At 41.0% G+C, this 16211-nt stretch overlaps 1 protein-coding gene across 4 annotated transcripts in view; it reads left to right on the forward strand.

The window, feature by feature from the left end:
- The window catches only part of pdzk1ip1 (PDZK1 interacting protein 1), a 22229-nt gene extending 6248 nt beyond the window's left edge, over positions 1–15981 (forward strand). For 2 of the 4 annotated variants that reach the window (XM_043700143.1, XM_043700144.1), the window contains exons 2-5: positions 1673–1745; positions 6296–6422; positions 11647–11745; positions 15403–15981. In XM_043700143.1, the coding sequence (XP_043556078.1) occupies positions 1721–1745; positions 6296–6422; positions 11647–11745; positions 15403–15487 (336 nt within the window). In that variant the 5' untranslated portion in view covers positions 1673–1720 and the 3' untranslated portion in view covers positions 15488–15981. The remainder of the gene's footprint in view (positions 1–1672; positions 1746–6295; positions 6423–11646; positions 11746–15402) is intronic. The other 2 variants (XR_006313073.1, XM_043700142.1) reach the window with 1 other exon arrangement.
- The last annotated feature ends 230 nt before the right edge of the window (positions 15982–16211 follow it).

The raw sequence follows: 16211 nt of genomic DNA on the forward strand, positions 1-16211 counted from the left end.
GATTTCAAAGCTCCTTGAATGCTGCCTGAACTGCTGTGCTCTTCCAGCACCACTAATCCAGAATCTGGTATTGAAGGCAGTTCAAAAGAGTTCACCAATCTGATTCCTGGGATGAAGCGGTTGACTTATCAAGAACAGTTAAGGTTAGGCCTTTGTTTGTTTCAATTTAGAAAATGAGGGGTGATCACATTGAAACACACATTCTGAGTGGGCTTGACTGGCAGATGTTGAGAATGTGTTTTCACTGGTGGCAAAATCTCAAACTAAGGAAGATAGTTACAGATTAAGGGTATATGCATTTAAAATTCAAATATGAAGGAATTTCTTCTCCTAGAGAGTAGTGAATGACTGGAGTTTTCTATTCCAGAGAGTTATGAAGACGAGATCATTGAAAGTATTTAAAGGGAGGTAGAAAGGTTCTTGAAATATTGAAGATTTGAGGCCTATGAAGAGTTGGCACAAAATAGGATTTGAGGCCTAGAATAGTTTAGCTTGTGCATAAGGCAGTTTATCTGGTGCTTGCATGGGCAATCTTCAAGCATTGAAAGGATAACATCCTCGTGCTTGGCTATGTTCTGTTTACTGCACACTGACTTCACTCAAAGACTTCTCTTACCCCCAAGGGCAGACCTTTTCCTTCTGTCTACCTGTTCCAAGAGTAACTCCAGACCTAGTTTACTGAAGGGCACAGAAAATTCTGGCACCTGGACTAGCTTTTCCATTCTCTCTATCTCAGGAGAAATTGAAAAAAAGTGTATTCAATTTATGCAAATTTACCAACCCAGGGGAAGGAGGAGTCAGAGATAGATCAGGTGAGATGAGAGCAGGGTAGGTATCGCAAGCAAACATGCTACATTTTTCCAATTCTGAATGAGAGGGAAGCAGCATTGATAATGTCATCAACTCAATATCAAGATCAATAATTCGAGAACCTGAACACCATTTTCCATGTCCTTTGCCCATCCCTGCAACCTAGGCTCTGACGTGACATGGGCGGCTTTCTGCATGGCCATCCCATTTTAGTTTACTTATTGTCCCCATTATCAGCTGTTCTTACTCTGTTGTATTATCATCCATTCCTTTGTCTGCCTAACTGTCGTTCTCTCTCTCTGAGCTCCATCTCTGCCTATCCACTAACTCCTCCCCCCTCCACTCCACCCCTATCTTCAGCATATATACCATCTTTTTCCCACTATTAGTTCAGAAGAAGGGTCACTGGACTCAGAGTGTTAATTTTGCATTCTGCCCACAGATGATGCTAGATTTGCTGAGTTTCAGTTTTTGCATCAGCCTTTAAGTGTTCCAACAAAGTGTGTTAGAAAGGAGTTTCTCAAAGATCTGCACCTCTCTTTGCAGTTTGAAATTTGGGTTTAGTCGGAAATAAAAACTTGCATAATGTGTAGTAAATGGTCAGTCATGTTATCAATCCTAAAATGTTGTGTTTCTTCATGTGTGTTAAGTTTCTGATTGAACAAACAAAATAATTCTCAGTCAAAAAAAAACAGAAGTTGCTGAAAAAGCTCAGCAGGTCTGGCAGCACCTGTCCAGAAAAATCAAAAGGTTGTGGGGAAGGGTCACAGGACCCGAAATGTTAACTTTGATTTCTCTCTACTGGTGCTGCCAGACCTGCTGAGCTTTTCCAGCAACTTCTGTTTTTGTTTCTTATTTACAGCATCCACAGTTCGTTTGGTTTTTAATTCTCTCAGCCTAGTAATTAGGCATGCAGGGACAAAGCAGAGAACAAGGTAGGACTGATAAATTAAACTGCATTTATTTCAATGCAAGAGGCCTAACAGTGAAGGCAGGCAAACTCAAGGCATGACGAGGAACATGGGACTGGGATATCATAGCAATTACAGAAATATGGCTCAGGGATGGACAGGACTGGCAGCTTAATGTTCCAGGATACAAATGTTACAGGAAGGATAGAAAGGGAGGCAACAGAGGGGGGGGGGGGGTGGCATTTTTGATAAGGGATAGCATTACAGCTGTACTGAGGGATGATATTCCTGGAAATACATCTAGGGAAGTTATTTGGTGGAACTGAGACATAAGAACGGGATGATCACTTTTTTGGGATTTTATTATACATACCCTAATAGTCAGTGGGAAATTAAGAAACAAATTTGTAAGGAGATCTCAGTTATCTGTTAGAATAACAGGGTGGTTATGGTAGGGGATTTTAACTTTCCAAACATAGACTGGGACTGCCATAGTGTTAAGGGTTTAGATGGAGAGGAATTTGTTAAGTGTGTACAAGAACATTTTCTGATTCAGTATGTGGATGTATCTACTAGAGAAGATGCAAAACTTGACCTACTCTTGGGAAATAAGGCAGGGCAAATGACTGAGGTGTCAGTGGGGGAACACTTTGGGGCCAGTGACCATAATTTTATCTATTTTAAAATAGCGATGGAAAAGGATAGAGCAGATCTAAAAGTTAAAGTTCTAAATTGAAGGAAGGCTAATTTTGACGGTATTAGGCAAGAACTTTCAAAAGCTGATTGGAGCAGATGTTCGCAGGTAAAGGGACGGCTGGAAAATGGGAAGCCTTCAGGAATGAGATAATGAGAATCCAGAGAAAGTATATTCCTGTCAGGGTGAAAGGGAAGGCTGGTAGGTATAGGGAATGCTGGATGACTAAAGAAATTGAGGTTTGGTTAAGACAGGATAGATTGAGTAAATCCCTAGAAGTGTGTAAAGACAATAGGAGTATTCTTAGGAGGGGAATCAGGAGTGAAAAAAGAGGCCGTGAGATAGCTTTGGCAAATAGAGTTAAGTAGAATCCAAAAGGCTTTTACAAATACATTAAAGACAAAAAGGTAACAAGGGAGAGAATAGGGCCTTTCAAGGATCAGCAAGGCAGCCTTTGTGTGGAGCTGCAGGAGATGAGGGAGATACTAAAACGGGTATTTTGCATCTGTGTTTACTGTGGAATAGGACATTGAAGATATTGAATGTAGGGAAATACATGGTGACATCTTGAAAAATGTCGATATTACAGAGGAGGAAGTGCTGGATGTCTTGAAACACATAAAGGTGGATACATCCCCAGGACCCCATCGGTTCTACCCTCGAACTCTGTGGGAAGCTAGGGAAGTGATTGCTGAGATATTTGTATCATCGATAGTCACAGGTGAGGTGCCGGAAGACTGGAGGTTGGCTAATGTGGTGCCACTGTTTAAGGAGGGTGGTAAGGTCAAGCCAGGGAACTATAGACCAGTGAGCCTGACGTCGGTAGTGGGCAGGTTGTTGGAGGGAATCCTGAGGTACAGGATGTACATGTATTAGGAAAGGCAAGGACTGATTAGGGAAAGTCAATATGACTTTGTGCATGGGAAAACCTGCCTAATAAACTTGATGGAGTTTTGTGAAGAAGTAACAAAGAAGATTGATGAGAGCAGAGCAGAGGGGTGATCTTATAGCGGTTTATAAAATCATGAGGGGCATCGACAAGGTTCCCCATGGGAGACTGGTGAGCAAGGTCAGATCTCATGGAATACAGGGAGAACTAGCCATTTGGATACAGAACTGGCTCAAAAGTAGAAGACAGAGGGTGCTGGTGCTGGGTTGTTTTTCAGACTGGTGGCCTGTGACCAGTGGAGTACCACAAGGATCGGTGCTGGGTCCACTACTTTTCATCAGTTATATAAATTATTTGGATGTGAGCATAAGAGGTATAGTTAGTAAATTTGCAGGTGACATCAAAATTTGAGGTGTAGTGCACAGCAAAGAAGGTTACCTCAGATTACAACGGGATCTTGATCAGATGGGCCAATGGGCTGAGGAGTAGCAGATGGAGTTTAATTTAGACAAATGCGAGGTGCTGCATTTTGGGAAAGCAAATCTTAGCAGGACTTATACATTTCATGGTAAGGTCCTAGGGAGTGTTGCTGAACAAAGAGACCTTGGAGTGCAGGTTCATATCTGCTTGAAAGTGGAGTCTCAGGTAGATAGGATAGTGAAGATGGTGTTTGGTATGCTTTCCTTTATTGGTCAGAGTATTGAGTACAGGAGTTGAGAGATCATACTGTGGCTGTACAGGAATTGGTTAAGTCACTTTTGGAATATTGCATGCAATTCTGGTCTCCTTCCTATCGGAAAGATGTTGTGAAACTTGAAAGGGTTCAGAAAAGATTTACAAGGATGTTGCCAGGGTTGGAGGATTTGAGCTATGGGGAGAGGTTGAATATGCTGGAACTGTTTTACCTGGAGCGTCGGAGGCTGAGGGGTGATCTTATAGCGGTTTATAAAATCATGAGGGGCATGGATAAGGTAAATAGACAAAGTCTTTTCCCTGGAGTGGGGGAGTCCAGAACTAGGCTTAGGCTGAGAGAGGAAAGATATAAAAGAGACCTAAGGGGCCACCTTTTCATGCAGAGGATGGTATGTGTATGGAATGGGCTGCCAGAGAAAGTGGTGGAGGCTGGTACAATTGCAACATTTACAAGGCATCTGGATGGGTATATGAATTAGAGGAGTTTGGAGGGATATGGGCCAGGTGCTGGCAGGTGGGACTAGATTGGGTTGGGATATCTGTTCGGCATGGACAGGTTGGACCGAAGGCTCTGTTTCTGTGTTGTACATCACTATGATTCTATGACTCTATCAGATCAGGATAAAGCAAATCAAAATAACAGTTATAGTTCATTGTGTCTCTGTCAGAAAATTTGTCTTGAAACAGCAAAATTCCAAGCTCAATTGTTGCAGCACATTAAGTCTTTATTTTAAATTGTCTCACCTGACATATCATTTTAATGGTGTTATTCTTTAGGACCTATTTCTTTGCCTTATGTCACAATGTCCATTTTTATATTGTGAGTTTTATGTTAGTATTATCACTGTCCAACAATGGAACAGTGCTGTTGGAAAGGTTTTCTGCAACCTCAGGGATTGGTTCAGGAGATTTCCAGATCAGGTAAAAGTGAGGACTGCAGATGCTGGAGATCAGAGTCTGGATTAGAGTGGTGCTGGAAAAGCACAGCAGGTCAGGCAGCATCCGAGAAGCAGGAAAATCGACGTTTCGGGCAAAAGCCCTTCATCAGGAATGAAGGTGGAGTGTCCAGGGTGAAGAGATGAAGGGCTTTTGCCCGAAACGTCGATTTTCCTGCTCCTTGGATGTTGCCTGACCTGCTGTGCTTTTCCAGCACCAGTCTAATCTGGACTCAGATTTCCAGATCAGCCCTGTGTCGATCCCACTTATGCCTCACTCCTGTTTCCATTCTGCCCCTGCCCTGCCAACTGCCATTTTTCTTCAGCTCTGCTTCCTTTCTGTTCTGCTTACTGCCTCACCCCTGCCCCTTTTCTGCTGTGCTTTCAACCTCGGTGTTGCCTCACTGCAGCTTCCAATCCATTCCCACCCTTCTCACTGCCTCACTCATGTTTTAAGTTTACTTCCATGCTGTTTACTGCCTCACTCCCCCACACCCTTCCCTTTTCTATCCATTGCTCACTCCTGTCCCATTTTCCCTCTGCTCTCATCAAGTACACTGCCTCATCCCTGCCCTGCATTGCCCTGCTGGGATTCAGGTGGAGATACTGACTGGTGATACTGACTGAGAGGGGATGGGGCAGGTAATTGGCGGAAGACCTGAGATTGGGGATGAGACTGGTGATCTGGTGTAGAGACAGGCTGAAGATCAGAAACAGACTTGGTGAGCTGAAGGGAAGAGATTGCAGGGAATATGGTGACAGGCTCACCTCGAGAACAGAGAGAAATTAGATGGGGACTGGGGAAGAGACTTGCTGCAGATCAGATGAAATAATGGCTAGGAATCATAGAAATACTGACTCATTTATTCATAAAAACAGAGTGACTATATATTTTCTAATCACCCTGTTCAGAGATGTAATTATGTACCTCTTGAGCAGGTGGGGCTTGAACTAGGGGTTCCTGGCTCAGAGGTAGGTACACCTCGACTATGCCACAAGAAACCCTCAGTGTTTATAGTCTTACCAGTATTTCTATTCCTGAACCTGGGCCCATCTATTTCTTTACACTGATGCTGAACTACAAGTATCAACAGGCTATTTTCAGTGCCTTTTTGTAATATTCCGAGGTTTGGAATTTGAAGGAATGGGCACAATAGAGGAGACGGATTTATGAACATTTAAAACATGCAATTTACCATGTCAATGATGTGACTGAAGAATAAATAAATTATAATTTATTCAGCTTTTCAAAAAATGTGGATGGCTTCCATCAAGAAGGAACAAATTCTGCATTGAACAACTTCCACCTGTGAAAAGATGATTATTAGATTCTGGTGATTTAACGTCTTTTTTTTTTCAACAGGAGAACCTAAAGAACAGTCTAGCAGACGGTTACAACCCTGGCTTACAGGGATCATTGCAGTAGTTGTATTTCTCTGTGTATGTTTCATTGGATTTATCGTGAATAAAATCTGGTGCACAAATTCGGAGTAAGTTCCTGAAGTCTTTTATTTTTGTTACGCCTTCTTAATGATTATTAGTTTATAGACAATACTAATAGTTTTGGAATTTACAATATGTTTTTAATCCAGTAATTTTCTTCACTTCCACTATACTGACAGGGAGATTTGTTGGAGCTAATTGGGAGGAGTGGGGTGAGGGGAATGGGATGTCAGGACATGGTGAGAAAAGAGATCATTCTGAGATTGGTGCATTTGGGAAAAGGAGTAAGTCAAACAGTCAAGGCAAGCAGGAACAAAGCCGAGAATGACAGATAAATTAAACTGCATTTATTTCAGTGCAAGAGGCCTAACAGGTGAGGCAGATAAACTCAGGGCATGGTTGGGAACATGGGACAGGGAAATCATAGCAATTTACAGAGATGTGGCTCAAGGAAGAACAAGATTGGCAGCTTAATGTTCCAAGGCATAGATGCTAGAGGAAGGATAGGTGGTGGTGGTGGTGGTTGTGGGGGGAGCGGTGTTGGTGCAAGAGAAGAGGAGGAGTAGCATTCTTGATTAGAGATAACACTATGGCTATACTTAGGGAGGGTATTCCTGGGAATATGTCCAGGGAGGTTATTTGGATGAAACTGAGAAATAAGGAAGGAATGATCTCCATATTGGGATTGAACTATAGAACCCCCCCTTCCAAAAATCAGAGAATTGCGAAACAAATTTGTAAGAAGATCTCCATTATCTGTAAGAATAATAGAGTGGTAATGGTAAGGGATTTTAACTTTCAAAACATAAACTGGGACTGCCATAGTGTTAAGAGCTTAGATGGAAAGGAATATGTTAATTGTGTCTAAGAAAATTTTTTGATTCAGTATGTGATATATCTACTAGAGAAGGTGCAAAACTTGACCTGGGAAGTAAGGCAGAGCAGGTAACTGAGGTGTCAGTGGGGGAGCACTTTGGGACCAGTGACCATAATTCTCTTAGTTTTAAAATAGTAGTAGAAAATAATAGACTGGATTTAAATTGGAGGAAGGCCAATTTTTATGGTATTGGGCAAGAACTATCAAAAGTTGATTGGAGGCAGATATTTGCAGGCAAAAGGATGGCTGGAAAATGTGAATCCTTCAAAAATGAGATAACAAAAGTCCAGAGATAGTATATTCCTTTTTGGGTGTAGGGCAAGGCTGGTAGGTGCAGGGACTGCTGGATGACTTGAGAAATTGAGGTTTTGGTCAAGAAAAAGAAAGAAGCTTATGTCAGGTATGGACAGGATAGATTGAGTGAATCCTTAGAAGAGTATAAAGGCAATAGGAGTATTCTTCGGAGGGAAAAAAGCGGACAAGAGATAGCTTTGGCAAAAGGGTTTAAGGAGAATCCAAAGGGATTTTATAAATACGTTAAGGAAAAAAGAGTAAGTAGGGAGAGAATAGGACCCCTCAAAGAACAGCGAGATTTCCTATGTGTTGAACTGCAGGAGATTGGGGAGGGGTGGGGGGGGTGGGGGGGAATACTAAACGGGTATTTGGCATCAGTGTGGAGAAAAATATGTAAGATAGAGAACTTGGAGGTGGTACTGGATGTCTTAAAATGCATAAAGGTGGATAAATCCACAGGACTTGATCAGTTGGGAAGCTAGGGAAATGATTGCAGGGCTTCTAGCTGAGATATTTGTATCATTGATAGCCATAGGTGAGGTACCGGAGGACTGGAAGTTGGTAAGTGGTGGCAGTATTTAAGAACGGTGTTAAGGAAAAGCCAGGGAACTATAGATCAGCGAGCCTGACATCAATGGTGGGCAAGTTGTTGGTGGGAATCCTGAGGGACATGATTTACATGTATTTGGAAAGGCAAGGACTGATTAGGGACAGTTAACATGGCTTTGTGCATGGGGAATCACGTCTCACTAACTTGGTTGAGATTTTTGAAGAAGTAATAAAGAGGATTGATGAAGGCGGGGCGGTGGGTGTGATCTGTATGGACTTCAATAAGGCATTCAAGAAGATAAATGTGAGGTGCTGCATTTTGAAAAGACAAATCAAGGCAAGACTTTTCCACATAATGGTAAAGTCCTAGGGAGTATTGCTTAACAAAGAGACCTGGGGTGCAGGTTCGTGGTTCCTTGAAAATGAATTCCCAGGTGGAATACTGAAGAAGGTGTTTGGTATGTTTGTCTTTATTTGTCAGTGCATTAGTCTCAGAGTTGGGAGGTCATGATGTGGCCAGGCCAGGATATTGGTTAGACCACTTTTGGAATACTATGTTCAATTCTGATCTCCCTGCAAGTGGAAGCATGTGGTTAAACTTGAAAGATTTCAGGAAAGATTTAACAAGGATGTTGCAGGGTTGAAAGTTTGCTATAGGGAAAGGCTGAATAGGCTGGGGCTGTTTTGGCAACAGCAACAGAGGCCAAGGGGTGATATTCTGGAGGTTTATAAAATCCTGGTGGACATAGCTTGGGTGAATAGCCAAGGTTTCTTTTTCCCAGGGTGAGGGGAGTCCAAAACTAGAGGGCAAAGGTTTAAGGTGAGAGGGGAAAGATTTAAAATGAACCTAAGGGGCAACCTTTTCATGTAGAGGGCAGTAGTATGAATGGAATGAACTGCCAGAGGAAGTGGGGGAGGCTGGTACAATGACAATATTTAAAAGGCATCTGGAGGGGTTTATGCTTAGGAAGGGTTTGGAGGGATATGGGCCAAATGCTGGCAAATGGGAGTAGATTCGTTTAGGGGACATTTGGTCAGCATGGACGAATTGGACCGAAGGGTCTGTTTCCATACTGTATATTTCTATGACTCTATACCTACCCTCACTTCTTTTGCCATTGGACAGTGTTAGATTTGTAGAGGTTATTGTCACACTTCCACCTGTGCAGCTCCAAGATGTGCACTGGAGTAGGGGTGTGAGGATGTATTGGGAAAATACAAGACAGCTTGCAATTTCTTCATGAGCTCAGTTAACAGGATTAATCTGTTTCATTAAAACTGATGCTTGACAGATGCTTTTAAATGTTAGCATTCTGGTTTAGTGCACCTCAGTGACCGAGTTAAAAAGAACTTAAGAATAAATCTTTATGCTATGAAAAGGTGCTTGACAACTGAATAACATTGATTAATCATAATGTCACATCCATTCTCCATCACTTGGAAGAATAAACCACAAATGCAATTTTAAAATAATTTCAAAACGTACAATATGCTAACAGTTCTGCTATACATTCATGAATTGATTATGTAATGATGTCACCATGAAATACTTTCAGGTGAACCAACTGATTCTTCCTGACGTTAGCATCATGCATTACAGGTGTAAGTGATTTTAAAGGTTTTCCATATTCTATGATCATCTGTTTATGATACACATTATATGAATGTAATGTTATACATTTATTGTCTGCAACCAAATAACAGCAGGGATACTTACGGATGTAAACTGATGTGTTTTCATATGATGTTACCAAGATGTGGCATACAAATGAGCAATAGGAAGGGAGGAAAGATATATGTTTGGACAATACTAGAGGCAGAAGTGCAGAAGCAGGAAGAGAAGTAGATACAGATGCTACTTTGTCTACAATTAGGTAGAAAAGAACAGAACCAAGGAAATGCAGAGCTATCCAGCTAGATATCATGGAGAGATATCAGAGGATTCTGTGACCAACTGTCTCAAAGGCTGCTGACAGATCGTGAAGGATGATGAAAGATAAATGCCATTTGTGACTTTGATACTGTGGCAGGAACAGACACCTGATTGGAGAGATTCAAACATGGAGTTCTGTGAAAGACTGACACAAGTTTGTAGACGACGGCACAATTGGTGGTATAGTGGACAGTGCCTAAGCTGAGCTAAGATTACAAGAGATCTGGATCAATTGGATTAATGGGCAGAAGGAGTTTAGTTTGGGTAAATGTGATGTATTGCATTTTGCAAAACAAACAATTAAAAGTAGAGCCTTGGCTAGTATTGTAGAACAGAGAGACCTAGGGGTTCAGGTACATAATTGTTTGAAGTTAGCATCACATGCAGACAGGATGGTTAAGAAGGTGTTTAGCACACCTGCCTTCATTACTCAGACCTTTTAGGATAGGAGTTGGGATGCCATGTTGAATTGTACAGGATGTTGGTGAGATCTTTCTGGAGTACTGCTCCCAGTTACGGTCACTCCGTTACAGGAAGGATATTATTAAGCTGGAGAGGGTTCAGAAAAGATCTACAAGGATGTTGGGAATGAATTGTTTGAGTTACAGGCTTTAGGAGGTTGAAGGGTGACCTTATAATGGTTTTTAAAATCATGAAGGGAACAGATAAGGTGAATGACAGGTATCTTTTCCATTTAGTGGGATGTTTCAAGTGGGCGGGGGGGGTCATGGGGCAACCTTTTTACAGAGGTTGGTTTGTGTTTCGAATGAAGGAAGTGGTGGATACGGGTGCAGTTACAATATTTAAAAGACATATGGGTGAGTACATAAATAAGAAATGTTTGGAGGGATATGGGCCAAGTGCAGGCAGGTGGGACTAGTTTAGTTTGGAATTAAGATCGGCATGGACTGGTTGAACTGAAGAGACTATTTATGTGCAGGACGACTCTAGGTTTGGAAAGCAACAACATGTAAGGACTTTGGTGAGGAAAGGAAGGTTGGAGATGGGATGATAGTTTGCAAAGACACTGTAAAGTTCAGACCCAAACAAGGAGTAGTTGACTCCCTCACAAAATATTGTAACATAATAATTCTTTGGTGCTAATCAAAAGAAAACATTGCAGAATCTGTACAGATGCATAAACTTGCTAGATGCTGACTAACCATCACTAAGATTAAATTTTTCACTGTTACATTTCTAAATATTTGATGTACATTGTCAAAAACTCCATTAGCATAAGCTGCAAAGTAAACTAGTACTTGATGACCCAAATGTTGAACTTATTTCCAGTGGAGCTGGAATGTGATATTAATATTTCACCAGGGATCATCCTGTAGAGAGCAAACTGGGAGAAAGTAAGGACTGCAGATGCTGGAGATTGGAGTCGAGAGTCTGGTGCTAGAAAAGCAGAGCCGGTCAGGCAGCATCCGAGGAGCAGGAGAATCAATGTCGATTCTCTTGCTCCTCAGATGCTGCCTGTCCGGCTGTGCTTTTCCAGCACCAGACTCTAACCAGTAGAGAGCAAAGCCAAATGAATAAACAGATTGTGTTGATAACATAATAGTGGAATTTCATCATTAAAATGTAATTTTGCTTCAATATTTTTCTTTTTGCTCAGGGAGAGTAATCAACCGGAATCACCAGCAGCAGAAGCTGACGACATAAATATTAATGGAAAACAGATCTCTGAAACCCTGACTTTAAAAGGCGCTGTGAGGTGACTCATGAGTTAATATTTTTCTTAATGCTCTGAATATCAGCAATGAAATGTTTATAATATTTTATTTAGTCATTAGCAGAGCAGCCAGGGCCATTCAAGTACCATCTGGTCTAACAAGAAGAGGCTGTTATCTTAAAGAAGATGTAGTTCATTGCATGATAGAAATTAGATACAAGTTACATTGGAATGCTTGGCATTGTTACTGAGTCTATGAGGGAGACCTAAATAATAGGTCTTACTTCTATGAGATTCAGAGTTGTTCTTCTGCCTTTGTATATTGTCAACATTTTCAGTAGTACTCAATGTGCTCCTTAGCATTAACACTTTCAGGCCATTATAATTACAAAGAGTTTATTTCACTTTTTCTTCAATGGAGCTGACCAGACCTTGAATTAATTGATTTTTGTATGTATATGAATGGCTAAAAAAAAGCTTTTGCATTCACAATTATTATTTGAACCAAGCATGGGAGAAATATGGTTTAGCAACCAGTGTATGGATAATAGTTTCCTTTTTCCAAAATTTATTTTGTTTAAAGAAAATGCACTCCTCACCTCCCAGTTACAGACTCAATGGGGGTACCAAATTCAGGAGTAAATTGCCAGTTCTGGAACTGGAATATAAACAGGCATCAGAGACAGTGGTATGACAAGGCAGCTGTGCCAAACTGTGATATCATGCCCTTTGCTGTAGTAAAAGGCAGATCTATGTGGATTTGTACATAAATATTTACATACATCTCTGCTCTTGACTTTTGACAGTCTGTGAAATTTCAGAAGAGTAGAATATAGTTGATGGGTGCTTATTAGAACTTTTGGAATTTAAGTGACTCACTAGATCAATCTTCTTTTTAAACAAACTCAACTATGTCCTGCCGGCACTTCCTAGGCAATAGATGCAGTGGGAATACAACTTAAAGCGGTGTTGTTGCTGGTGCCAAATTTGAGAGTTAACAGCAGCAATATAGTCATGTTGTTGGCTTTGGTGCAATTCAAGAAAATCAAGTTGCAAGGACAAAAATGTGAAGAATAAAAAAGCAAACTGAGAAATTCATGATTGAATCTCAAAATAAGCAAGGGTTTGAAAGAGCATTTTACATTTCCAAATGAGTTTATTTTACATTTAGTAAGAGGATTATTTTAAATAGTTCTTTGGAAATCCAGAATCAGGATGAAGTAAAGTGCATAATTTTTTTTTCAGAATACCAGGTCTGAAAACTTAACAATAAGGAGATAACTTTTGAATTAATTATTGCATCCCATATGTACACATGTAATGTTTAAAATGTAGCTTCTATTTCTTCATATCATTTAATTTAATGGGAGGTAATCATGCAGTGATAATGTCACTGGATTTATAATTCCAAGGCATTTACTAATGATGAGGGAACATGGGTTCAAATCCCACTATAGCAGTTAGTGAAATTTAAATTTAATTACTCATAGTTTCAATTCAATATTTATTAATGTAGGTCATTTAACTGTAATCAGTTTATAGTTTATTTATTGAAGTCCTTTTGGGAAGGAAATATGGCATCTTTACCTGTTCTGGCCTACATGTGATTCCAGATCCACAGCAAAATGATTGACTCTTAACCATCCTCCAAAATAGCCTAGCAAACCACTCAGTTCAAACAGAATTAAAGATGGGCAACAAATACTTTGCTTGCCAGTGACATCAACATTCCATGGAAGAATCAAAAAGATAGAGAATTAAACTATCTGTAGAATGGTAAAGGGGTTATTCACACACTCAAAACTCTATTTTGATTGTATAGTTTCATTCTTCCCATTCCCCTTTGTGGGAAGCTAGAGAAGTGATTGTTTGGCCTCTTGCTGAGATATTTGTATCATCGATAGTCACAGGTGAGGTGCCAGAAGACTGGAGGTTGGCTAACGTGGTGCCACTGTTTAAGAAGGGTGGTAAGGACAAGCCAAGGAACTATAGACCAGTGAGCCTGATGTCGGTGGTGGGCAAATTGTTGGAGGGAAGCCTGAGGGACAGGATGGACATGCATTTGGAAAGGCAAGGACTGATTAGGGATAGTCAACATGGCTTTGTGCATAGGAAATCATGTCTCACAATCTTGATTGAGTTTTTTGAGGAAGTAACAAAGAGGATTGATGAGGGCAGAGTGGTGGATGTGATCTATATGGACTTCAGTAAGGCATTCGACAAGGTTCCCCATGGGAGACTGATTAGCAAGGTTAGATCTCTCAGAATATAGAGAGAACTAGCCATTTGGCTCAAAGGTAGAAGTCAGAGGGTTGTGGTGGTGGATGGTTGTTTTTCAGACTGGAGGGCTGTGACCAGTGGAGTGCCACAAGGATTTGTGCTGGGTCCTCTACTTTTTTTCATTTACATAAATGATTTGAATGCGTGCATAATAGGTACAGTTAGTAAGTTTGCAGATGACACCAAAATTGGAGGTGTAGTGGACAGCGAAGAGGGTTACATCAGATTACAACAGGGTCTGGAACAGATGGGCCAGTGGGCTGAGAAGTGGCAGATGGATTTTAATTCAGATAAATGCGAGGTGCTGCATTTTGGGAAAGCAAATCTTAGCAGGACTTATACACTTAATGGTAAGGTCCTAGGGAGTGTTGCTGAACAAAGAGATCTTAGTGTGCAGGTTCCTAGCTCCTTGAAAGTGGAGTCACAGGTAGATAGGATAATGAAGAAGGTGTTTGGTATGCTTTCCTTTATTGGTCAGAGCATTGAGTACAGGAGTTGGGAGGTCATGTTACAGCTGTACAGGACATTGGTAAGGCTACTGTTGGAGTATTGTGTGCAATTCTGGTCTCCTTCCTATCAGAAAGATGTTGTGAAATTTGAAAGGGTTCGGAAAAGATTTACAAGGATGTTGCCAGGGTTGGAGAATTTGAGCTACAGAGAGAGGCTGAACAGGCTGGGTCTGTTTTCCCTAGAGTGTCAGAGGCTGAGGGGTGACCTTATAGAGTTTTACAAAATTATGAGGGGCATGGATACGATAAAAAGGCAAAGTCTTTTCCCTGGGGTCGGGGAGTCCAGAACTAGAGGGCACAGGTTTAGGGTGAGAGGGGTAAGATATAAAAGAGACCTACGGGGCAACCTTTTCACACAGAGGGTGGTACATGTATGGAATGAGCTGCCAGAGGAAGTGGTGGAGGCTGGTACAATTGCAACATTTAAGAGGTATTTGGATGGGTATATGAGTAGGAAGGGTTTGGAGGGATATGGGCCAGGTGTTGGCAGGATGGACTAGATTGGGTTGCGATATCTGGTCGACATGGATGGGTTGGACCGAAGAGTCTGTTTCCATGCTGTACATCTTCCTGACTCTATTTCCTCTCACTAAGTGCTATGATACCATGACAGATGTTGGAATGCAAGTAGTGTGCTTGAAAAAGTGTGCTTAACACATGCAAGCATATCTGAATTTCAGCAGGGGTTATCAAACTAAAATTGTAAACTTGGCTGATTATAACACCTTAGCTACTTAAATGAATTTATTTCATAATTTTCTTTACTAAACCTTCAAATCATCAGTTAATCATCTATCATCATTTGATGAGGCATAAAGTATGATTATTTTACCCAGTCGTGTCGAATAATACCAGTGATTTTAAGAAAAGTCGCATATTCATGATTGTTTAACCTTTCTTGTTGAAACAGATCCAGTGAACATTCCAGTGCCTATGAAAATATGTGTGAGGTGTGCACTGATGAATCACCGAAGATAATTATAACTGCAATGTAGCACTGTCCAGAAAATGCTTTTCAGAAGATCTATTTACATCGGATTTATCGGATATACAAAACATTTTATTTTTGAATATAAACGTAGAAAGGGGACACAATGTGAAGAAATTCTAATGAGGTGGATCTTTTAGTATAACTTGAACACATTTTTCAATGAATCTGTGTGTTACACATAATGAATGGTTACATTTGATTTTTTGAATATACTATTATATAAAGATTCAGAACATTATCTTTCCCTGATGAGAGGCATGCAAGTGACCTATTGATAAGTGGCCTTCTATCCACCATTTGCAACTTGGTTACTCAGAAACATGAGAGAGCAGTCTGAGATTATTTGGTTTTTATTTTTGTAAACAATCTCCTTCAACACAGTCGAGTCAAGAACTGAACTCTGGGGAAGCCATTGGTTTTAGCTTCAAGATTAGAATGGTGCTGGAAAAACACAGCAGGTCAGGCAGCATCCGATGAGCACGAAAATCGATGTTTTGGGCAAAAGCCCTTCATCAGGAATGATGCTGGGAGCTTCAGGGGTGGAGAGATAAATGGGTGGGCGTTGGGGCTGAGGACAAGGTAGCTGAGAGTGCAATAGGTGGATGGAGGTGGGGATAAAGGTGATAAGTCGGAGAGGAGGGTGGAGCGGATAGGTGGGAAGGACGATTGACAGGTAGGACAGGTCATGAGGGTGGTGTTGAGCTGGAAGGTTGGAACTGGGGTAAGGT

This window comes from Chiloscyllium plagiosum, chromosome 11 (assembly GCF_004010195.1).
Source record: "Chiloscyllium plagiosum isolate BGI_BamShark_2017 chromosome 11, ASM401019v2, whole genome shotgun sequence".
Taxonomy (NCBI): domain Eukaryota; kingdom Metazoa; phylum Chordata; class Chondrichthyes; order Orectolobiformes; family Hemiscylliidae; genus Chiloscyllium; species Chiloscyllium plagiosum.